The sequence below is a fragment of the Zootoca vivipara genome, chromosome 2 (assembly GCF_963506605.1).
Source record: "Zootoca vivipara chromosome 2, rZooViv1.1, whole genome shotgun sequence".
Taxonomy (NCBI): Eukaryota; Metazoa; Chordata; class Lepidosauria; order Squamata; family Lacertidae; genus Zootoca; species Zootoca vivipara.
In genome coordinates this window covers 78,296,593-78,321,807 of record NC_083277.1, presented here as the reverse complement: position 1 = coordinate 78,321,807, position 25,215 = coordinate 78,296,593, and the positions used below count along the sequence as shown (strand labels likewise).

Below are 25,215 nucleotides of genomic sequence, written 5' to 3'. Positions count from 1 at the left end.
ATGTCATCTGCCAGGGAGTCTTTAGTTATGGTTTCTGCATGATCCTGGGTGTCCCTTCCAGTTTGGCATTTTTATGATTATGTTAGTGCTGGTACTTTACCAGGAGCATACTTTCAGAGTCACCATTAGTTGTTTTAATGACGTATTGCTTTGCAGGCTGTGCACTTACAAACCATATTTGCAGCGGGTCAGATGATCGGCTGGTATGACCCCAAAGTGACCAGAGTAACTCATGCTGCTTTTGGAGTGGTGTTGGGAGAAGACAAGTAAGTTTGCAGATTATTTCTTCCGTATACAACAGACTTGAGTTTGACTTGAGTTTGACCAAACTGCGGGAGGCAGTGGAAGACAGGAGTGCCTGGTGTGCTATGGTCCATGGGGTCACGAAGAGTCGGACACGACTAAACGATTAAACAACAACAACAACATACAGCAGACTGAATTGTGTTACTATTCACAGGCTGGAAAGCGCAGGATTCTTTTCTGTTGAAGATGTGTCATGTGATCACCAAGGAACTCCTTATGTGCATTGGATTTGTACTTCAAATCTTCTATGCTTGTGTTTATGTAAGAGCACCCCATATGCTGCACATTAGAAATTCCAGGCTTTCCGCCTTCCAGCTGCAGCTCCTTGTGCTGCTTCAGAAACTGTTTCAGAGCATTTCCCACCTAAAGTGTCTTCTGGGTGTGTGTGCAAGGAACATGGTGGTTATGGCAGAAAGTGTGCCTCTTTATGATCCATGCACAGACTTCAGCAACCTTTGCAGCTCTTGTAGATTCTGATTGTTGTGCATTGTTATAGTTATATAAAAATGTAATGTTAAGAATAGATGAATCCTTCAGTGAATGTGGGTCTCAATGCCAATATAATCATGTAGGAATAATGTAATGCATTGTATTGGTTGTTCACTTCTAGTCAGCATGTAGATGTTGTTGTTTAGTCGTTTAGTCGTGTCCGACTCTTCGTGACCCCATGGACCATAGCACGCCAGGCACTCCTGTCTTGCACTGCCTCCCGCAGTTTGGTCAAACTCATGTTCGTAGCTTCGAGAACACTGTCCAACCATCTCGTCCTCTGTCGTCCCCTTCTCCTTGTGCCCTCAATCTTTCCCAACATCAGGGTCTTTTCCAAGGATTCTTCTCTTCTCATGAGGTGGCCAAAGTATTGGAGCCTCAGCTTCACAATCTGTCCTTCCAGTGAGCACTCAGGGCTGATTTCCTTAAGAATGGATAGGTTTGATCGTCTTGCAGTCCATGGGACTCTCAAGAGTCTCCTCCAGCACCATAATTGAAAAGCATCAATTCTTCAGCGATCAGCCTTCTTTATGGTCCAGCTCTCACTTCCATACATCACTACTGGGAAAACCATAGCTTTAACTATACGGACCTTTGTAGGCAAGGTGATGTCTCTGCTTTTTAAGATGCTGTCTAGGTTTGTCATTGCTTTTCTCCCAAGTAGCAGGCATCTTTTAATTTCGTGACTGCTGTCACCATCTGCAGTGATCATAGAACCCAAGAAAGTAAAATCTCTCACTGCCTCCATTTCTTCCCCTTCTATTTGCCAGGAGGTGATGGGACCAGTGGCCATGATCTTGGTTTTTTTGATGTTGAGCTTCAGACCATATTTTGCGCTCTCCTCTTTCACCCTCATTAAAAGGTTCTTTAATTCCTCCTCACTTTCTGCCATCAAGGTTGTGTCATCTGCATATCTGAGGTTGTTGATATTTCTTCCGGCAATCTTAATTCCGGCTTGGGATTCATCTAGTCCAGCCTTTCGCATGATGAATTCTGCATATAAGTTAAATAAGCAGGGAGACAATATACAACCTTGTCATACTCCTTTCCCAATTTTGAACCAATCAGTTGTTCCATATCCAGTTCTAACTGTAGCTTCTTGTCCCACATAGAGATTTCTCAGGAGACAGATGAGGTGATCAGGCACTCCCATTTCTTTAAGAACTTGCCATAGTTTGCTGTGGTCAACACAGTCAAAGGCTTTTGCGTAGTCTATGAAGCAGAAATAGATGTTTTTCTGGAACTCTCTAGCTTGCTCCATAATCCAGCGCATGTTTGCTATTTGGTCTCTGTTTCCTCTGCCCCTTCGAAATCCAGCTTGCACTTCTGGGAGTTCTCGGTCCGCATACTACTTAAGCCTGCCTTGTAGAATTTTAAGCATAACCTTGCTAGCGTGTGAAATGAGCGCAATTGTGCGGTAGTTGGAGCAGTCTTTGGCACTGCCCTTCTTTGGAATTGGGATTAGACTGATCTCCTCCAATCCTCCGGCCACTGCTGAGTTTTCCAAACTTGCTGGCATATTGGGTGTAGCACCTTAACAGCATCATCTTTTAAAATTTTAAATAGTTCAGCTGGAATATCATCACTTCCACTGGCCTTGTTATTAGCAGTGCTTTCTAAGGCCCATTTGACTTCACTCTCCAAGATGTCTGGCTCAAGGTCAGCAACCACACTACCTGAGGTGTACGAGACCTCCAGATCTTTCTGGTATAATTCCTCTGTATATTCTTGCCACCTCTTCTTGATGTCTTCTGCTTCTGTTAGGTCCTTTCCACTTTTGTCCTCTATTATGGTAATTTTTGTACGAAATGTTCCTTTCATATCTCCTATCTTCTTGAACAGATCTCTGTTTTTTCCCATTCTGTTGTTTTCCTCTATTTCTTTGCATTGCTAGTTTAAGAAGGCCCTCTTTTGTCTCCTTGCTATTTTTTGGAAGTCTGCATTCAATTTCCTGTATCTGGTTCCCAAACCTTTCGTTGTGAGTGCCTCTCTGGGCCTAACTCTTTTTCTGTCTTGAGCTTGAAATCATCTTCCAAATTAGTTGGTTGAGTTTTTCTTATTTGTCGGCACACTTCACATTTAGAGAATAGCCGTTACTATTCCAGTGTGACTTCATTTTGCACTTTTCTCATTAGGTGTATGGCACTGCATCCTCACTGCAACCTAGTGGCCATTGCAAATATACATGCTTCTCTGTTGTACATTCGGAAGCTTCACTGTTATGTTACAATATCATATATTGGTTTACATCTGTTCCCTTGTCCCAAATTATTATAATGAAAGAACAGCTGTGCAGTCTCTTGATATGCATGCCAGGATTCTGCTGTCTGTGCTGGAAATTGGAAATTTGTGCAACTATAGCTGCCCATTACACATGATGCACATTTTATGGGTATTATTATCTGTTTTGGTAGCAATCACAAGTTAGGTCGTGCTCAAGAGCAGGCAGCAGTGTACTGTTTTGCTTTGGGAACACTTGCTACTTCTGCCTTCCACTTTTTATAACCAACTGTCCCCACTCCTTCCTGGGGCTGTGGTGATCTTTCCTCTCTCCTTTTTCTTATCTAGATAAATTCTGTATCCTTATATTATTTGAATTATAATTCTGCTGAATTGTAAAGGTATGAGTGTGGCCATAAATTTATAATCTATATAGTTCAGTGGTGGAGTGCTTGAGCTGAAACAAAATATTTATTGTATCTTTCTAAGGCCTAGAAATGTTTTTATTTGGCCAACATACATGCAACAAGGTATGTTTCTGGGATAATGTATCTACGTTGGTGAAAAGACCAATAATTTCACTCTTTGACTGTTTTCATCTGGAGTAAAACTTTCTACTGGACTTGAAAATGAGTTGTCAACTATGAAAAGTCACAATTTCCATCTTTCGTTGCCAGAAAAAAATTTAAAACCCGTTCTGGAGATACGGTACGGCTGATTGACCTTCTTCAAGAGGGACTTAAGCGTTCAATGGACAAACTGAAGGAAAAGGAAAGAGATAAGGTAACAATGGGCTTCCTTTTTCCAGTGTCAAGAAAGTAGACTTTATTCTTCTACTATCTGGTTCTTGTAAGGGAGCATGTTGCTGGCTTGTGGCACAATCCAAACCCAAGACCTGCCGGGGTTAAGAGTTCAGCAGATCTTGTCCTTTCCCAGTTATGCCAGCTTAAGTCCTTCACCTGAGCTCATCTGGCAGAATTTAAGATAGTAGGACAGAACAAGGAGATAATTACTCAATTGGGTCATGTGACTTAGCAACCCAGTGCAATTTAGTCAGCAAAAAGGGTAGTGTAAGTGAAATCCTTCTGGGAAAGTTTGGAATAGGCATGTTACACCAGCTTTCTAAAGCTATGATTTCTCTGCTAGTCTGTCCATATATTTGTCTAACCTCATCATATGATGGCAGTGAATTTGCTGTGTTGCCAATAGTACTTTTCACTGACTTTGTCCGGGGAGCTGACCTCACTGCTTAGTGTTAGGAGAAAGCAGTTCAAATCTCTCTGAAGTGAAATATGGTAGCATAGACAGTTGGTGCTCATTCTCATTCCTACAGATTCATGTGATATATTCTGTACTTAACTATACAGAGCCCCAAAAGCAGGCACCTAAGCACATTTGAAAACATATATGAAAAGTAAGTCTCTGGAAAAATGAGCATAGATTTGTTTTCAGTGGTATTGACTGCAGACTCTGTCTTCTGTGGATGTCTGGATCCTGTTAGGATTACAGGATAAATGAGAAGTTACAGAATTGAAAGAATACAGCTGACTAGCAAAACGTGTGTGTGTGTGTGTGTGTGCGCGCGCACACACACACACAGAGAGAACTTTCCATTCACATAGATATGACATTTTACTTAGCAGTGCCAGGCTTGTTACTTAAATGGGGTCTGATCTTGATAATTTCTTTTTGAATTAGGTTTGCTTTGGATTTTCCTCATGGAAATAGGTTAAAGTAATGGTTCCATGTTATTTGTCTAACATGCAGCATTCACAATTGTGGTGCATTACACCAAATATAATTTCGGGGTGGGGTGGGGGAATAGGTCAATTACCATAATAGGTAAAAGTGAAACCACCTGTAGGAGAGCATGTGGTTCTCATCAGAACCAGTGTACAAAACATGGTTGGCTATTACATTATGCTTATTTGAGCGTTTCCCAGGGGAATCTTCCAGTCAGAGGAATAGGTAGACTACATGAGCTCTTGACCAGGGGTGGGGAGTCTGTGGCCTTCAATATGTGAATGAATTACAGCTCCCATCAGCTTTAGGAGCTGTGACCAATGTTTAGAAATACTGTATTAGAATGCACTATAGTCTTAACCACAAGTGCCACAAATTCTCTATACAGTGGTACCTTGGGTTAAGAACTTAATTCGTTCCAGAGGTCCATTCTTAACCTGAAATGGTTCTTAACCTGAGGCGTGCTTTCACTAATGGGGCCTCCTGCTGCTGCTGCGCCACTGGCACACAATTTCTGTTCTTATCCTGGGGCAAAGCTCTTAACCTGGAGCAAGCACTTCCTGGTTAGCGGAGTTTGTAACCCGAAGTGTCTGTAACCCGAGGTACTGCTGTATCTGCCTTGGACTTTTTCAAGCTTCACTTTTTAGGAATATTGAATTTAAAACATGAAAATAAAAGCCCCACCCGCCCCCAAACTCTGTTGCTTGAACTTTTTATCTGGTCCACAAAGTAAATCTTATTTGCATTCCAGTAGATGGCAGCAGAGGATAAAATGACAGGTTAGTAGATCAGCTTGTGTGTGGCTTCTGCATGGGGCATCAGCTTCATTTGCTCAGAGTAAAATTGTCCCAAAGCTCTACAAAACACTGGTCACCTTGCCAGGGGCTGTGCAATTGCTACCACTTCCATGGCTCGTCTCATACTCAGTGAATGTATCAAGCTTCTGCCCAAACTATTCAGCTGTTCAGAATATGTTTGCCTTTGGTTCACTTCAGTTGCTGTTCAGTCTAGGTTTCCCCAGTTCTGTCCCCTGGTTTTATAGTGCAGCCTTGTCACAATGTGTGCTTTATTTCTCTCACAGGTTCTTACTCCTGAAGAACTGAAGGCAGCCCAGACCTCAGTTGCCTTTGGCTGCATTAAGTATGCAGATCTTTCCCATAATCGAATAAATGATTATATATTCTCTTTTGACAAAATGCTTGATGACAGAGGAAATACTGCTGCTTATTTGCTTTATGCCTTTACACGAATCAGGTAAAGAAATTGCTAGCTTCTAAATTTAAGACTTTGTGAGGTTTAAATACATTTAATGGACAATTAGAACCTGATACTGCTGCATTCCAATTTTGATGCTGGAAGATAGACTCAGCTGCATTCCTGTTGGGTCTAATATGAGGCTTGTTTTTGTGGCAGATCTATAGCAAGGCTGGCCAATATTGGAGAAGACACACTGCAGAAGGCAGCTGCACAAACAGAGATAATATTGGACCATGAGAAGGAATGGAAACTAGGCAAATGCATTTTGAGGTTCCCTGAGATTTTGCAAAAGATTTTAGATGATCTTTTACTGCACACCCTTTGTGACTACCTCTATGAACTGGCTACTACATTTACTGAATTCTATGACAATTGCTACTGTGTGGAAAAAGACAGACAAACTGGTGAGTTAAGTTCATTGTAAAGGTGAGAAGGGACAAGTATAGAGGGTTGCAGGGAGCCAGAGAGAGTAATGGATGTAAGGGGAGGTCCCCTAGTCATATATCTTCAAGGTTCTTTGTAAACTAAAAGGGTAGAAATATCCACTTTATGTTAATGTTGTGGCAGAGAGGCAGATTAACAGATTAACCTGAATTATGAGTAAGAGTAAAGGTTATTCAGGGAGTTTTCTATGAGTAGAATAAAACATTTTAGAGGAATTTACTCCTCCCTTGTTGGAACTAAGCGATCAAATGATCCAGTCATTTAACCATTGAAATTTCCAAGGCATGGGGCAGTGGTACCATTTTCTTAATAGAGCAGCACAGTGGCATAGCTGGTGGGTGGTCTCAGGCACATTTTTTGAGGGCGCGCAACCAGGTTTCCCACCACAAAAGGGGAGACTGCTGCTGCTGCCCTCCAAGAGGGAGGAAGAGGGTGTGTCCCAAGGGTGGAGAGGCGGTGGCAGAATCCTCTGCTAGGGAGGCAGCTTTCTTGTGCATTGTTGCCAGCCAGCTGCAGTTCCATCAGGAGTGGTGGAGAGGAGTAGGGCTGGGCAATATATATTACAATGTCGGAAGGGAGGAAGAAGGCAGTTGCTGGCCATAGGGGTGATTAGCATCACCGTGCACAATTTCTGCCTGTTGAGGCTGGGCAAACCTCCTCCTCCAGCACTCACCTGCCTGTGCCCCTCAGTGGAGCTGTTTAACAAAGCTCCTGCTGTAGCTCACATGAATGGAAGGAGGGGTTGATGAGAAGTAGGTGGGTTTAAGAAAGTCTGCTTCTCAGCTGATCAAGCACCCTGCTTCCATGAGCCAGAGTGGCGGCTTTGTTAAATTGCTCTGCTGATGTGCGGGTGGCTGTGTGTCCCTCAGCAGAGCAGTTTTAAAAACCTACCTGCCCATGTGGTCCCTCTGTGGTTTGGTGGCAGAGGGACTCAAAAGTAGTGGCTGTAGTATGCTGCTGGGCGAAGCCTTCATACCAGTCCTGGGCAATGTATTGATATATATCCAAGGCCTAGAGGAGATGCAGATGAGAGCAGCATTGCTGCCCCTCTCCACTGGGCTCTGGAGTGTGAGTGCAGCCCCCATGCTACTTTGCAAGTCTGTGCTGGGCAGTCTGATGCCCAGCCTCACAAAGCTGTGCAAGGCACCTTTCAAATCAGTGCGATTGGACTGTTTCGAAGCAGTGGGCTTCCACCGTGCCCCCTTGGGATGAATTTACGTAGCAGGGTACTGTGGAGTGCTATTGCACAGAAATGTGAAGGGACCAGAGAGAGACAGTGGGAAAGCTGGCTCTGCTGACTAGTTATCTGGATAGCAACATATCTCACTTTGTTTTTTGTGTGTGTGTCTCTTGTGTAGGCAAAATAGTGAAAGTGAACATGTGGCGAATGCTCTTGTGCGAAGCAACAGCTGCTGTTATGGCCAAAGGATTTGACATCTTGGGAATCAAACCAGTGCAGAAAATGTAACTTATGTTGACTTTTCAGGTAACTTTTCTACACACAAAAATGAACTATTTAGTTGATTATTATGGCCTACTTGAAAAATAAAAAAGTTTAAGTTTCATTGTCTCTACTCCATATTTCTCTACTCCATATCGTAGGACAGTAGATCCCTTTGTGTATATTGTAACTGCATAGATCTCTCACTGTGTAATACAGGTGTTACGCCAGTTTTTGGTAAAGCAAATGATCTTTTGTCCTTGCCTGCAAAGTCTGGAGCCACACGAAGCAGGAGGTAAGGTGATTTCTACCACTGCTGTACTCCACAAATATCACAGTGGTTAATGACCCTTAGTGAACAAAGCAGTCATTGAGTGTTTAACCTTTTTATTAAAGGTATATTATCTGAGCTTATAACAAAAAATTACAGTATTTTAGGAAATGCAATGAATGTACAGACTTAAAAGTATCATATATATTCTGGAAGTACCAAAAGTCAATATATTATCTTTTCCCTCCCACCCCCATAACCCTTTTTTCCATTTCTCAAACAGCGGGGTACTGCAAAATAAAGTTCAAAACATTTCTCTGTTGGTGGTGGGGTGTGTGTGCCTGAACTACTTTCACACAGGTGATGGGCAGGCCACCTCTTCCTCCCAGGAGAAAGAGGTTTCTCAACTGCCTGCCTGTGCAAAGGCAGCTGAGGCACAGGTGGGCGCCTCCTTTAAACTGTTCCACTGAGAGGGGCAAAGCTGTCTGCACTTCAGTGGAGCAGTTTTTAACAAGGCCCCAACCTCACATAAGTGGCTTCCCCGTGCCAGCTGTTAGCTGGAAGGCTGAAGAACCTCCGCAAAGGCCGCCTGCAAATTCCTGGAGCCCATAAAAGGTGCAGGTTAAGTTTCAGGGCCCAGTTGAGAGGTGCTGGAACGCACAGTGAAAGAAGCCAGTTTTCTGATTGTTTCTTCACTGTAGATATGATCATAATATTCCTAATAGTTTAGACTGCTGAAAACAGAATCACAGGTGGGCAGTTCTCTTAAGTCGGATGGCACTGCTAAAACATTACACATTTGTTCTCAAATTTTTAGTTTATAAAGCATCTGGGGGGAAATAAAATCTCACATTTACACATTATTTAGAACATCAGTATTTTCATTTTTCAATAACTTATTTTGATAGGTAATATTGAACAATTTAATTTTCTCAGTAGATTTTTTAAATAAAAAAGTAACATTATAAATGGTGAATTAAAATGTCTTAACAGTTTTAGAATGCTTCAGTTACGATAATAAAGTCTGATAAACGTCAGCTTTGGGCACCACACATTTGTTTTAACTTCCAAAAGCACCGTGACATCTTTGGCTTGCTCTCAGTACGATGAAGATTTAAAGGACTCTCTAATCCTTACCAGTTCTGCAGCACACATGTGACCAAAAGCCCTGTTGTACCATTCAGTTGTGCGGCCCCTGCCAATAAATGAAACAGCCTGTTAAAAAAACTAAAGTTTTAAACCATTGAATAGTGTTTTCCCGACTATTGGGCCAGGTTTAACTAACTGTGCTTTCCAGCAAAGCGCTTTCCAACAGGGCTTTCCACCCCATATGTCTCCCCCAAAATCTCTCTGGGGAACCCCCAGAACAGTGCACTGAGGGAGGAGAGTACAGATTGTTCCATCTGGCAAGCAGAAAAACTATTAGTGCAACACTTAAATCCATCCTTCATTTTAGGCATTCCTCCTCCACCATCAGTACAGTGGTACCTCAGTTTAAGTACACAATTGGTTCTGGAAGTCCGTACTTAACCTGAAGCGAACTTTCCCATTGAAAGTAATGGAAAGTGGATTAATCCGTTCCAAACAGGTCCACGGAGTACTTAAACTGAAAATACTCAAACCGAGGCGTACTTAAACCGAGGTATGACTGTACCCCAGAGGACTGTACTATAAAACTATTGACTGCATGTTTACAACACACACCTGAAGCACTGCTTCTGAAAATTTTTCAATCTTTAGGCAGATTTATGAGGTTGCCTGAAATTACTTTTCTTAAAAATCACATGTTGCCATGAAAGAAGCACTTAATCATTATTAACTAAAAAGACTGCAATCAAAGCTTCTATCACATTTCTGTACATCTGAAAAAACAGCTGTAGCAGTGGGCAAAACAATTTGTGCAGTGACGTATAACAAGCAGCCAGCCAATTCACAAACAGAATGCCAGTTTTTCATCTTGAATCTTCTTCCTCTAGCAATCCCTTTATCTTCATTGCATTTGGAACCTAATCCATTATGTCAAGCCGCTCTAAAGAAAAATAAAATATAGATACCTTGTATCTGTTCGACAGACATGTGTGACTTTGGATTTCTGAGTGCCGACTACTTCAATAAGATACTGACAAAGTAGGACCTGACCCAAGATCCCTGTCATGGTAACACCTTCACAGTCTATTGAGGTAGCTGATAATATGCATGTGTTGCTTTGAGGATCAGTCCGCCAAGTCCTGGAAACAAAAGGTCAAATCAATAATCTCATTGGCTATCAATATGCCATTATGCTTATGAACTGAAACCATGCTATCAACTGTAACAGCTTCCAGACTCTACACATGATCAAGGTGTTCAGCTGTATGTATAAAATAATATTCAACTAAGGTTAAGTCAAGTCATTACCTCTGCTGCAGCTCATCTCATAATTACAGCCAGGGCTGTCTTAAGCTTATCTGGCGCCGTGGTGCAAAGATCCCTCCGGCACCCCCCACCCCCACCCTTCCCTCTGGGCGGGCAGCAGCTGGAGGGCGGCTCCTGCATGGCAGAGGCAGAGTTTCGATGAAGTCCCTTAGCCGAGGCAGGTTTCTAATCGGAGTTCTCTAGCTTTGCGCCCCCGCCTCCACATCCCTGTTACACCTGACGCTTCCCATGCTCATGACCCATGTGGGGCCAGGCTGCCTTGCTGTGGCACCTATCCCCACCAGGGGCGAGGAAAGATAGAGTTTGCAGCATGGTGGAGGCAGGAGAGGGTGGCGCTGCCGGTGGCGCTGGAGGGCGGCTCATCCGGCAGGGAGGAGGCTCCAGGCGCGATGCACCATGGTGGAAGTGCCCTCCAGAACTTGGTGCTGTGGCGCCTTGCACCACTAGCCTCTATGGCTAAGATGCCCCTGATTACAGCGGTTGGCAGAGACAGGAATATTGTGGATTCCTTACCTTAGAACCACATATTCTCGTGGAGGAAGTGGAGACATGCTCTCAGTTGCATAGTGGTAAATGTCTGTTTCATCATCTAAGATTTCTAGGACTCTTGTTTGTTGAAGGCTTGGGTTCCATAGGTGCTGTTCCATCAGTATCCGATATAGAACCACTTTAGGGGCAGCATCAATTTCAGCTGAAGCTTTCCATACCCGGACCAAGTAGTTATCATCCACCTTGGAAGACAGTTAATCCATTAGGAAACAATTTGAGTCTGCCAAAAGCAGCCTGGGATCCAATGTAGCTCCAATACATGGCTGTAGAACCTCTAGAATTGGGGTCAACATGGTGCCTCAATTCATTAAGACATGGTTTCCCAAACTTGGGTTTGCAGCTGTTTGGGGACTACAACTCCCATCACCTCTGAACCTCTGTAGAGATGTCATATCACAGCACCTAAAGTGACTATCCACATATTCAAAAGAATAAAAAAAATTCCAGTTTGGGAAATAGTACTATGGTGGCATTTCGGTACTTTTGTGTTCCATGCCTTACATTTTCTAATTAATGTGTGACCTATTTCTCAGAGGGAGGTTATTTGCAAGTGGGGCAAGATACTGTTAGCTGGTTCTTTTCACAGAATACACATGTATTAATGTCATTTTAAAACTCATTTACTCTGAGCCTCATTAACATTCTCATGCCAAAATTACCTTTTTATATGCAGAATCCACTCCTTCTAAGGTGGAGCAAGTAACCCAGTTCTTGAATTTTTCCTTGGCATCTCGGAGCAAGTCCTGCATGGAGCGCTCCAGGGAGACCACTGTGTTACAGTGCTTTGCTAAGGAGTTTTGGTGTGGACCTACTTCATTGGAGATAGTTTGATCATGTAAATGTTCATAACTGTGATCCAAGCAGTAGTCAGGAATCTGCAGAAGAATACTAGAAATTAGTTGCTAGGAAGCATAGGTCATAAGAAATGGATATCCCAATATATTCCACTGTATTTATTACACTTGTATCCCAGGCTTCCTGTAAAGGAGCTTAAGAACAGTATACACACAATTGTCACACAGTCATCCATCAAGGCGCAAGAAGAGTAGGAATGTGGTTTTTTGATGCTGAATGCTACAGCATAGCGCTTCTACAGTTATGTGTGAATCAAACACATGACTTAAGATAAAAAGGGAGGAAAGGATTTTTGAGTACTCAGTGTGTGGGAACCACACATATACATATAAAACACTTATTTGAAGGAACCTAAGCTGCCGTTCTCCAAAAATCCAAGGCTGAACAAATAGTATATCAACCTTTGCACTCTGGGTCTTTGCTCCTAGCTCTTAACAAAGTCACTGCCAGCTCCCTGTGCCAAAGCAGAAGAAGTTCGTGCTAACAAGCCTGGACTATTGAGTCTAATTTTGGCCCAGCAGGCTGCACAGTGGCCTCTGCCTCCCATCCTCTTTTCTCTGCAGCTTCCTCCCCACCCTCCCCTTCTTGCTTTTCTGTCTTTTTTTATCCCTTTCCCACACACTTCATGCCACAAAACAAGGTCAAAGACAAGGGAGGAAGCAAGAATGACTGGAACATCTCAATTGATTAAAAGCCACTCTCCCGCCTCATGCAGGAGAGTGTTCACCAGGCCTTTCCAACAAGTACTTTCAATGCCAGAGTAGAAGGGCATCTTGGCACTAGTTCATAGCAGCTCAAGTGCTGCCAAGAGGAGTGGTCAGAAGGCCCAAATGCCACACATTCTTCACCCTTCCCAGCTCTGGCCTCGCGCTAAGCAGGTCAAACTCCCACACACAAGATGCAAACAACGTAATGCAGGAAGAAGAGATTCCAGTGGGTCTACAAGTCAGGACTAAATGGGCATAACCAAGGTCATGCTGTGCTCAAACAAGAGACTGGAAAACTCACACTTCTCCCTCATCATTAACAACTTTTTAGATCAACGTAGAAAGTGGTATTTGTTGGTTTCATGCTTAACATGGGTGCTGCCCTTCAAAAAAGAGGACAGGCTGAGTCATGTCCACACCATAAGGCATTTCTGAGCCCATATTTAGCATAAGCCAAGAAGAAACCAAGGGTGACAGAAAGTAGCAAATCAAAGAATCAAAATAGCCAGGCACTTGCTTTCAACTGTGCTTAGAAATTTATGACATAGTAAATTAAACATCTCCACTATTAACCTATTCTGGCTTTGAAATCTCATAAAATGAATCAAAGTCCATGTAAAGGAGGAGGAAGGTGATGGTGACAGTACAAATGAGAAGATTAGGAGTCTGATGAAGAACAGGATGAAAGTAGTGAACATGAAGATGAAGAGGAGCAAGAGAATTCTGGAGATGAGACTAGTGTGGTACCAGTGTTTCTAGCCATCAAGAAATTCAATGAGTCACTGGATTTTGAGATTTGGGAGGAAATGTTGGAAAGCAAGCATCAAATCCCAGGAAGGTCAGCTGATCCTACTCTGTAAAGCACAAAAGACAAGTGCTCCTGGAACAGTTATCTGTTCAGCTCCAAGTGATTGAACCATTGTAGTGACATTGCCTTATGTCCTCAGTAATCCTGCCAATACAGTTGTAAACTGCTTAGAGGTTTATTTATTTTAATACCAAGCAGCATATAAATTGAATGAATAAATAACTAGTAATAGGAGGACTGCTATCTTGAAGGCTTATTCAGCCAACCAAACTGGATGTTGTGCATGTTCATTCCCCATTATTCCTGCCACCACAAGTTACTAGCCTACGGATGTGGAATCTCCAACTGTTGATGAAATCTAACTCTCTTTAGGTTAAACCAACATGGCTTACACTCTGGGCACATAGAGTACTGCATCATCTGGAGAGCCATGGGTTCCTCAACCCAAAGCCCAACTCTACCCTATTCAAATCATCACTAGCAGAGATGGATGAAGCTCAGGATTCAGCTTTTTGGAATATAGTGGTTTGATATATATAGCATTAATTACATGCTTCATAGTCCTGTGAATCAATCTTTATATTGAGCTAGCTCAAAATAAAAATGCAAACTGTTTCCTTGCTATCAAGGAACTAGGAGAAAGTAAATTTTGGTTGTTTAGAGAGGTATACTTCCTGGTGCAAAAGACCATAGGTGTCTGGTACTAATGAATAGCAATTAAGATTTGGTCCAATATCTGCTTTTCATTATTTCCAACACTGAAAAGGGTTGCTGTTCTGATTTCAAAGGTTAAGCAATTATTCTTCCTGAAGAAAGTAACTTACCTGAAAGAGTCTGTTGCACTCCATTATCATATGGGCCAGGCCTTGAGTTGCAGCCAGGTTCTCACTCAGGTCTCTCTGGTCAGGTTTTCCTGTACTGTGCTTCCTCTGGCTGGACCTAAGGAGAAGAATACAAAGGGCTGCTTATTCAAATCACACAATGTAGCTGGTAAGGGCACTATCACTTCAGCCTGCAGGTGAAAGGGAGGGATAGAAATGTAAAATAACTGTTCCTGGTTCTGTGGGATGTTTTGTTGTCAATCTATACAGTGACAGCCCTCTAGTATAAGGTAGTCTTCACCAACATTCTAAAAATTTAATAGATAATAGGTTGGGCAGGCCCCCTGAAAGCTGCATCTCAAAAGGTAGTTTGCACATAATGCTAAACCGTGGTTTATTAAACAATGTTAGTATGTTTAACCCTGCCCAGCAGCTTATATGCAGTCCAATAAACCATGAACTGAAGCCATGATTTGCTGTTGGCTTACAAAATTTGGTTTGTTTTAAGTATGGCTTAGTGTCAAATATGAACCCAGTATACTTTCTTAACCATAGTTTGTTTAACAACTTCACACCAAAAGTTCACCAAACTACAAATGCATGGAAGCAAGAGCAGTGGAAAACAAAACATACCTCAGAGGACAGCATTCAACTAACTAGTCCTGCTATCAGAATCCCACACAAAGGTTCCCCCTCTCCTCCTCCTCCAGGGCCCTCTCAAGACTGGCTTGGGGTGGGTCCTTAAAATACCCCCAGAAGAGCGTGCGGGAAGAAGAGGGGGAGGATCATCCTATCCAGCAAGCTGAAGAGCTTGTGCTGATGAAATTATTGCCAAAGCACAACACTGAATTTCTTCCAAGGAAGAAAACAATGGTACGTGTTTTATTAAACCATGGCTTGGCACTGTATGTGAACCAAGCCCCATAGCTTACTATGGTTTATTAAGTATGGTAATAATCTCTCAGTATCTAAGGTTTGTGGTTCATTTGTAATGTTAACCAAAGTTAACTCCCTCAACTATGGTCATGGAGCTGTCACTGCCCAATGAGCTGCACAACCACAAGTGAAGAATGGCCAAAAATTCAAATAACTCAAATGGTTCAGTTGCTCTTTTTGGTGCTTTTAATTATTCTGTGACATAATGAACCATGGATTAAGTGATTATCTGTCATACATTTCAGCTTCAACTATGGTTTATTAACTCTGGTCGATGTTAACCGCAGGTTGTTCTACCACATAACACTAAGCGATTTTTACACACAGTTTGGTAAAAACACAAACCCTACCTTAGCTTTATGTATGGACCTGCCATATTTTTGACATTTGTTGCACAACACTAATTTTCCCAAACATCACAAGAGACAGGAAGACTGTTAACAATCTTATAAGCCCCTTCTTCTAGTTCAGACACAAGGGTTGCTACCTCATTGAGAAGTAGGCCATTGAAAAATACAGCATAGGACAGGCATCCCCAAACTGCGGCCCTCCAGATGTTTTGGCCTACAACTCCCATGATCCCTAGCTAACAGGACCAGTGGTTGGGGAAGATGGGAATTGTAGTCCAAAACATCTGGAGGGCCGAAGTTTGGGGGTGCCTGGCATAGGATATAAAGAACTTCCCAAGGGAGTGTTCTGTCCAATGTTCAAATCTGTAGTTCCAGTCATAATTATGAGCAAGAAACCTTCACCACCAAATGTATACACATTGTTTTGGACAAACTCTTGGGCTTCAATTTCTTGGTATCTAGTTGGACTTCTTATTCAATTGTAACCACTATTATCTCTTGTTTTTTCTTGTTACTGGATGTGAGCTACAGTTTACTCTCTGTTCTGTGCTTACTGCTTATTGCTCATGTTGGAAATGTTAATAAAATATATTTTTAAAATAGACTTTTAATTGTAATGAATCCTATTAAGTGAATATGCTTTAACCAATCCTGGTCAGGTGCATTTCATTCAAAGGCACACACAAAGCTCTCATTGAGTTGCCTATTATCATTAGACGTGTTTAATTAAAGGCTGGCCCGGAAAGTCTAAGGGAAAGCCAATCACATTATTTAAGTGCTCCAAATGCTTTGCCAAAGAGCATTAATTCATATTTTAAGCTTATTTGTGGCATCATGCCAAGATTAGGATTGCCAAGAGCCTGGCATTCATCTTTAATAGCTTTATCTTGGAAAATTCTTTGTGAATGGTTTTTAAAAAGAGGTTGTTAGATAAAGATGCTTGACTTTAATCCTTGAAGCCAAAGCTGTTAGATTAGGTCCTTTTGAAGTCCCAACACTGAAAGTAAAATATTAGCAAATTTATTATCCAAATTTCCCATTCAAAGCAACCTTGCTGTTAAAACAATGAGGTGGGGAGGGGAGGGGGAGAGAAGACAAGCACTCCCTCTTTTCTTAAGATAGCTGCTCCTGCTGTAGTACAGAGCTCAAAGAAAAGTCTGAAGGTAGAGGCCTCCTCCTCTTCCTCCTCCTCCTAAAGTTCTAAACTTCCAAAATATAAGTTTCTTCACCTGGAATTAAGAATTTAGCGTTTTATTTTGCAATCAATTCTTCTGACACATTCTTGGCTCTGATTATGTGTTCACTCTCTTATGACTAACAACGCTGTCATCATCTCAGTTCTGGATTCCCCCCCCCCCATTTTCTTGGGAATGCTGAGCATCACAGGACTTGTTTTATAGCCTGATATGCATCAGGGATGCGTACTCTTCTTAAAAGCACATTCTTCACATGCTTTACCTCTCTTCACCTCTCTCAAAGATTGAGCTATCATCCTAAAACATGCAGATACTTTTTCAAGCTTCCCACCCCCACTCATGAAATAGAATTTGCACCCTTAATGGCATTAACCTGCCATTAAGGGTGCAAACTTCCATTTCACTGTATCTGAAGAAGTGTGCATGCACACGAAAGCTCATACCAAAATAAAAACTTAGTTGGTCTTTAAGGTGCTACTGAAGGAATTTTTTTATTTTACTTCGATCCAGACCAACACGGCTACCTACCTGCTGCCACAGACATTCAACTCACACAATCTAAAGAATGCTTCTTGCTCAAGTAGTTTTTTCCTATTAGTTAGTATATGCATTTCATCACGAATAGGTCTCTGGTACAGTGATGGTACTGATGCAACTTTCTGTACCCACAGTACTATTTTTCTACGATTTTAAACCTGACTCCCAGTCAACTTTCTAAATGACTCTGGGGATTGCTGCATGTGGAGATGGGCAAGCTCCCCAAATGCAGAGACAATGTCTACATTGAAAATTGAATACACGTTAGGTATAATAGGGGATCAGTAAACAGATTCATTCACTTCTTCAAAGCCTCTTTGAGATGTATATCTCTGCTAAGCCTCCCTGATCTTTTCAGGCTGATCCAAAAACATGTCTGCCATCTTTTTTTGGTTGCCTCTACAGAAATGTTACGTTGGAAGTATAGCCCTCAGGGATGCAGTCCAATATCCAGTTTTGTGCTGTTACTTCACCATGGGGTTGCTTCTCCCACTACTTCGGTCACAAATCTCTTGTGGGAGCAGCCAGTTATGTCGCTACTTCCCACCCCTGCGCTACCTCTTTTAAAAGGTGGGAGAATACTAGCCCAGGAAGTAATTGGCACAGGACCATTGTGTTATTGCCACGTGTGGCATGAAGCTACACTGAAGTGCTGCTATACTTATGAGGTAATGTAATAACAGCATCTTAGCAAAGTACATACATTGAGAAGGACAGTGTAGTGCTTATCGCTGGTTAACTTGATGAGTTGAGGCAACTCCAGTTCCAATCATTCCTGGCTGTCTGGGGCTGATGGGAGTTGAATTCCACCAACACCTCGAGGACCACAGGTTTCCCATTCTTGATCTATTTATTTTTGTTCCCTAACCCTCAGAACTACTATGATTTTTAAACATTAGCAGGCTGATATAAAATCCTTTAGCTATCCTTAGGCAGCTACTCACCAAATATTCAAACAGTACAGGGGGTATTTTCTCTATCTACTCTCCATTCTGGCAGTGCTAACTCTCTTTCTTTTAATCACACCATGATTAAAAAGGACACCTCATTCAACTAACAATCATTAACAGTTGTTAACATCTGAAATAAGGTGCATTCCAACCCTCACAGACCTATGATTTGCACCTGAACACAGCCAAAGCAGCACAAATTGGCTAAAAGAAACCTACACTTGAAAGAAATGACCACTGTAAGCAAGTAAAAAGGCAATACTGTGCTTAAGCCGTATAAAAAGGTGCCTTGACTTGAAGCACCTTCATATTTGTACAATGTATTTTCCCTCACTGCTCATCAGCCAGCAAGTATCGTTCACGCAAAAATACCTAGACGATGAGGAACTCTCTCTCCTCAGGGTATTAAGGTGAAACAAGGATGGTGCTAGACAAACAGCAATATTGGTTGGAGTCATCTGGTTTTCCTCCACAAAAGCCACTACATCTCTGAGAAAGAATAGCAGAGTTTTCAAAGCTTCTCGGTTTTCATCTGGAAGCAGAAGAACAGCAGCTTGGACAGCACAAAACTGCTGATCTTTTGGCAGATCTAGAGAGGAAAAAAAGATGGAAGCCAAGATCAGGAACTAGGGTATCTTCTTACAAAAAGAGTTGACATTTATTATTTGAGTAAAATGTAGTTTCCATTTATTTTTAATATAGTAGGGTAGAAACAAACACACACAAAAAACGGGCTTCTTCTGCAACAGCTCCATGTTTGTGGAGTGCTCTCTCCAGGGAGGTTCGGCTGATGCCTACATTATACATCTTTAGGCATCAGGCACAAACATTCCTCTATAACCAGGCTTTGAGGTGACATCTGGTGCCCTTTTAAATGTGTTGCAGAAGAGGGGTTTATTGGGTTGTCTTTCTTTGTATTTTTATTATGTATTCTGTGGTTTTTATATTGCAATTTGATGTTGTGAACTGCCCTGAGATCTACACGTATAGGGTGGTATGCAAATTTAAAAAATAAAAATAAAATAAAAAAGAAGACTCATCTTAAGAGGCTAGTTTAAAGAAACAAAAATATATTCCTACATCTTTTGCTCCCTTGACGTCTGACTTAAGAAACTGAATTAACTGAAAATCAGAACTAAGTAGCATCAGGCACACTTTAACAAAGGAAAATTACATTCCACTTATAAAATCAATGTCTAAAATGGCCAACCAGAATTAAAACAACAGCAGGTACGTACATTGGTATATATGGAGGAAGGATTCACAGAGTTTGCTGGTGAATATAGGTTCCGGAAGGTCTCGGAAATACTGCTTCACCATGTCTGCCACATCAAATGCTGACTGCCCCTCATAAGTTACATTGTTTGGGTCATTTTCATTCATTTCCCTTAAGGAAAGGATCCTGGATTTCACACCAGATTTTCTGAAAAGGCCAACCTATGAAAAAGAACAAAACAAGTAAACCTTCAATCTGCGGAATAATGTCCTTTGACTCCGGCTGTGGCATGGAACTCTTAATGCGGTTACATATCCAAAAGCTTTCTAGGCACTTTTGATATACTATGTTCAAAGGCACTTTGATATATGCGCAATAAAAGAAACGGGGGCAGGGGGAGGGAAGAGATTATTTCATTTGAAAATGTAAAAAGAATGTTGATAATGCATCTTTAATCTCTCCTTGTTACATGTATAGACCCTTTCATCTGCAGTATTGTACACACTATATTGTCACTCAGCAGGTTGGAGGTGATGTAAAGTGCTAAAAAGAGTCCTGTTTATAGTGTCTGGACTATGATGGCAGCCACCTACAAGCTAGTTGTTGCTTGATAATGCAGGCTCTGAGTGATGAAGATGTCTGCCTCAGCAGTCTGGGTGTTACTCTGCCCCCAACCTCTTGCCTTGTATCCCTTTGTTTTTGATATTTTTTGTTTCCAGCACATAAGCATTTCAGACCATTAGAATAGTAAACTCAGGGGTCCCCCCAACCCCACCAAAACAAGGCATTTGCAGTTATACCAAGCCAAACACATCAAATGTTATTGGCATATGTGTGTACGTACACAAAATCAGAATAAGAAGAGGCTCTAATAAAGAGGTGGTTGAGAGCTGGCCAGGGCTATGAAAAATTATGAGCAAAGCTTAATAAAATCAGCATAAGAAATTGTTGGAAGTATATGGAGATAATGAGTGCTTTGGGGTAAAATAAAGCTTTACACATTTAAAGAAAATTGCATAAGTTTTGAAGGGGTGGAACAACCACCATGAGGGGAAATATTATAAGGCATTTGCTCATGTTAGTAACAGAAAGGTTTTTACCTATGGTATTTAATACAGTAAACTTCCATACGGATACCTGGTCAAGAAAATGGTCTCTTAAGTAGTCCATGGCTTGGAGTATGCTCTTTGGAATAGGATGACTTGTTCTCTGCACATTTAACAGCAGCGGTACTCCAAATACATTTTTGTCCTTATAGTCTGGTGCTTTTGTTTTTCTGATGAACTTTGGAACGGTCCTAAAAAAATACAGAAGTAATTCATTCACTTATGCAGATTTATGCTCTGAGCTGGGTATGCATATCAGGCAGGTTAGGTAGATACATTGAATTAATTTATAGAGTACAAAAAGTATCAGGAGGACACAATTAACAATTCTAACCCTAATTAGTTTGACAGGAAAGCAGTATTTACCGAAGCAATGGAAAAAGAAACATACCATTGGAGGTGTTGCATCTGCCAATGCTAGCCATGTAGCATCCCAATAGAAGTTTTACTTTAGTATTTGTTATGCCAAACAAGATACTGTTCGAATATGAAATACCAGTTTCTTTAAGCTGAAGCACAGCTACTTACTGCATAGTGATCCACCCTCCACTTTCCTGCCCTTCATCTCCTGCTGCCCTTCTTCTATTGCAATCCCCAGCCGATCTATTCCCCCCCCCCATTTTGCAAAAGCCAATACAGTGGTACCTCGGTTTAAGAACAGTCCGGTTTAAGAACGATTCGGTTTACAAACTCCGCAAAACCGGAAATAGTGTCCCGGTTTGAGAACTTTACCTCTGTTTAAGAACGGAACCCGAAAGGTGGAATCGCACCGGCGGTGGGAGGCCTCATTGGAGAAAGCGTGCCTTGGTTTAAGAACGGTTTCGGTTTAAGAACGGACTTCCGGAACGGATTAAGTTCGTAAACCGAGGTACCACTGTATACTTGTTGGTAAGCAAAAACATCTGCATAAACATACTGAAGATTCAGTAGAACATTCTACTTGGTTAGCCACAGGAACAGGGACACTATTATGACAGGATTACATACCTGAACACAGGCAACTCCCTACAGATGCCTTGAAGACCAGAATACATTTTGTAAAATTTATGCCACTGAGTTTTGATTGCTAATGCAATCAGAGGTTATCAGAAGGAGACAGAGGAGCATTTGGGCACACCTTCATACAGTTCTTAGACCAGCTCAGACCATCAGAAGATATATGTTTAGAATTAGCTCCATGACCTGATGAATTATTGCCCATTACACAAGACAGTCTAATCATTACCTGAAAGGGAGTGCTGCTAAAATTCTAAAATATTTCTGCAATTACAGCAGAAGGTTCACAGACTGAGGAACTGAACCATCTAGAGCAAAGAACAAAGTGGGGGTGGGGGAGGTATACAGCTTGAGAACAGCTCTGGTTGGTGGATAGGTTCAGCAGTAAGGGTCACAGATGGGATAAGTAAAAGGGACATCATTGGGGTCCTGTACTAGAAGTATTGCAAGTGGACTGGTACTGTAAATCAGTTGAAAGCACCATCTTCCTGCTTATGTATATGAAGCTAATTGTCTTTTGTAAGTTTCCTTTGGAGGGATTTCCAGTTCAAAACTAAGGTAGTTCTTTCACTTCAGAAACACTTCCACTTCATTCTAACTTACCAGTTCCATCCTTGCTTGCTGGAAGGAGAGTATTTGTCCATTAAAGTAGTCAATTTTAACAAAGCAAGCTTCTGCAATCGATTTAGGTGGGCAGCTGACTGGCAGTCAATTTGCTGAAAAAGACTTTCCAAATTTGTGCCTTCCTCAGTAGACCATTGTCTCCTCACATGTCTAAAGAAAAAACCACATTTGTTTCAGTGCTCTTCAGTATTAGTAATATTGTGCATAGGTAAAGGGACCCCTGACCATTAGGTCCAGTCGTGACCAACTCTGGGGTTGCGGCACTCATCTCGCATTATTGGCCGAGGGAGCCGGCATACAGCTTCCAGATCATGTGACCAGCATGACAAAGCCGCTTCTGGCGAACCAGAGCAGCACACGGAAACGCTGTTTACCTCCCCACTGTAGTGGTGCCTATTTATCTACTTGCACTTTGTCATGCTTTCGAACTGCTAGGTTGGCAGGAGCCAGGGCCTGAGCAACAGGAGCTCACCCCGTCGCGGGGTATCGAACCGCCGACCTTCTAATCGGCAACCCCTAGGCTCTGTGGTTTAACCCACAGCGCCACCCGCTGTGTATATTGTGCATACCCCCTCTAAAGCTGCCCACCCACAGAAAATCACTATGAATTTCAAAATACCTTATGAAAGGTAGAACACTGTACTTTAGAGACCAAGTTCTGTGGCGTTCAAGCATCAAAACCTCAAGTTATTCAGCCAGATTATCTTCACTATTAAATCATTACTTCAACTTAACTTTATGCTACACTGCTTTAAGCCCAAATTGATTAACCCCTTACAATCAAATTTCATTTTTAATTCTTTGCCACTTCAACCAGTATATAGCTGACCTGATAGAATGTGCCAATGTCCGTCTCATCCTCGATTCTGTTACATATGCCAATTCTGTGAGGCCACGTTCACTGCAGTTCCCTTCACTGTCAGTAACTGACAATTCTGGCAATTTCCCTTCTGAATGCTTTTCAGTCTCAAGACGGATCTCTTTAGGGGATGATGGGCATGGAGAGATGGACTGGTTGGAAGGACAGGCAGAGTCGGAGTCCCCATCATCAGAGAATTTCTCTGTCCACTGACTGACCAACTTCCTGAGTCCATTGACATGCTCCATAACACTGTCTAGCTCCGTAAAAACTTCATCATCACCAACCTCCGGTGTATCCATTTTGTTTAGATGATTGCCTGGCACATTGTCATATATGCTCAGTCTGTTATCCATCAATGAAAGAGAGCCAGGTGGTGTTTCAGGCTCCTGAGAACCCATTTGAGCCCTGCTCCTCCTACACCCATGAAAACTCCCAGTTCTCCAGTTCACAGAAGTGTTGTCCATTGGAGACAAGAGGCTGTATGTAAGGGCTTTGGGAAAAGTCCCAGGTTTATGGCCTTGTGGTACTTGAAACACTTTGTTCTTGTGCAAATGTACCTCGTTTTTGACGTTATGCTCTGAAAGATAATTCCACAAGGAAAGCTTGCTGGAATCAAATTCTTCTCCATACATTCCTTCTCTTTTACTGTGTCTCCTCATCTTGATAATGGGGCTTGGCGTGCTCACAGTGCTGCTGTTTTCAGATTGGCTGCTACTGCTGCAGGTCTGTGAGGAATAAGACTGCTGCATCGGCTGACTCTCAGACACGTCAGAAATATTTACGCAATTGAAAATTTTCAGCTTTTCTTCATTTAGTCCCTCTGTAAGAATAGGCTCACTAATAATGGGCTTGGCCTTTGAATGTGCTTCTCTTTTCAAACTGCTGCTTCGCAGGCGCAGCTTCTCCATTCTCTTTAAGAAACTCCTTCCCTTTCTGTGCAATGGCTTATCCAAGAGCTTGTCCTCACTAATTATGTTCAAAGTTTCACTAGGTGAAGAAGAGCAACTGAAGGTAGAGTCAGGAGATGCCAATATATTTGAGGAGCATGTTGAAGAACTCCTGCTCATCTCAACCTCCTCAAATGTCTTTGGAAAGCTGATTAAATCACTATCCCCGCTACTAGAACTGTGAACTGAAGACTCGTCATTTCGCTCCCCTTGATCAGAAAAGGCTATATCCCCACTGCCAGAGCATTTAAGTCTGAGACCATCAAAGGCTGGTGTACCAGAACCTTCCAAGCATTCTAACCGAGACCATCTCCGACTACATTTCTCATATGTCCATTTGGTACTTATTGCACAAGGTTCATCCTCTTCAGATTCATCGCTCTTAAGACAAAAAAAAGAGGTTAAAAAAGATGACAGGTGATCAAAATTTTGATTAAAGATTCATTCTTACATTTTACTACAATGCATTATGGTTCAGTCCCTGCCTGCTATTGCCAGCTCTCCCACACGCCAAGAAAGCCACCCCAAAAATACAGAGAACTCTTCTGACTCCAGACACATATTGCATGGTAAAAGAAGTGTGACACCTACCCTACATATGGAAATACTATGGAAAGATGAGAGACTCATGGATCTCATCTTTGAATCCAAGTTACTTAAGCAAGTCCGATTGATTTCAGTAGGAGATACTTATGACTGGTGGATTTTAGGCCTGGGATATTTTACATGTGTGTGAATGCTTTTCAAAGCATTCAACCTAATATTTTCCGCCTAAAGCTTGCCTTGAAAATGGAAAGGCTTGCAGCCAAGACATCATGTAATGTAAAAGGATGCTTTGGTCAATCAGTTGCACTTATGTTCAACATTTTAGTGCTGCAATGGTTCAATCTAAAGTGATTTTTAAACCACTTGAGAATTATTTCTGCTTAATGCTAGCTTAAGTGGGTTTTCCTTTTGTTTTTTTACTTTGCATCTGCTTCTAGTTATCTTACTAAAACTCCAAAATCAAAGTGGGCAATTCAGAGCTCAGCTTCAGGGTTGGGTTCTCACATTATTCCATTAGCATGGCTTCCTGGTGAGAGTTGCGAATGGTTCAAACCTATTTGTAACTGAGGAAGAACTTCAGCACAACAAAACTCACAAACAGTTCCCCGTCATAAATAACTGGG

General features: G+C 41.9%; 2 protein-coding genes across 4 annotated transcripts in view; one reads left to right on the top strand and one right to left on the bottom strand.

Annotated features, from left to right (window-relative positions):
• The window catches only part of RARS1 (arginyl-tRNA synthetase 1), a 29,522-nt gene extending 21,500 nt beyond the window's left edge, over window positions 1-8,022 (top strand). For both annotated transcript variants that reach the window (XM_035105169.2, XM_060271732.1), the window contains 5 exons: window positions 157-266; window positions 3,693-3,798; window positions 5,840-6,012; window positions 6,172-6,419; window positions 7,818-8,022. In XM_035105169.2, coding sequence (XP_034961060.2) covers window positions 157-266; window positions 3,693-3,798; window positions 5,840-6,012; window positions 6,172-6,419; window positions 7,818-7,927 — 747 coding nt within the window. In that variant the 3' untranslated portion in view covers window positions 7,928-8,022. The remainder of the gene's footprint in view (window positions 1-156; window positions 267-3,692; window positions 3,799-5,839; window positions 6,013-6,171; window positions 6,420-7,817) is intronic.
• A 248-nt stretch (window positions 8,023-8,270) lies between these two features.
• Window positions 8,271-25,215, bottom strand: part of LOC118080229 (rho GTPase-activating protein 7) — a 74,839-nt gene continuing 57,894 nt past the window's right edge. For both annotated transcript variants that reach the window (XM_035105166.2, XM_035105168.2), the window contains exons 5-14: window positions 23,067-24,427; window positions 22,217-22,387; window positions 20,649-20,808; window positions 19,534-19,732; window positions 18,668-18,884; window positions 14,330-14,444; window positions 11,795-12,010; window positions 11,100-11,317; window positions 10,226-10,399; window positions 8,271-9,366 (exon numbers count right to left, since the gene is read on the bottom strand). In XM_035105166.2, the coding sequence (XP_034961057.2) occupies window positions 9,270-9,366; window positions 10,226-10,399; window positions 11,100-11,317; window positions 11,795-12,010; window positions 14,330-14,444; window positions 18,668-18,884; window positions 19,534-19,732; window positions 20,649-20,808; window positions 22,217-22,387; window positions 23,067-24,427 (2,928 nt within the window). In that variant the 3' untranslated portion in view covers window positions 8,271-9,269. The remainder of the gene's footprint in view (window positions 9,367-10,225; window positions 10,400-11,099; window positions 11,318-11,794; window positions 12,011-14,329; window positions 14,445-18,667; window positions 18,885-19,533; window positions 19,733-20,648; window positions 20,809-22,216; window positions 22,388-23,066; window positions 24,428-25,215) is intronic.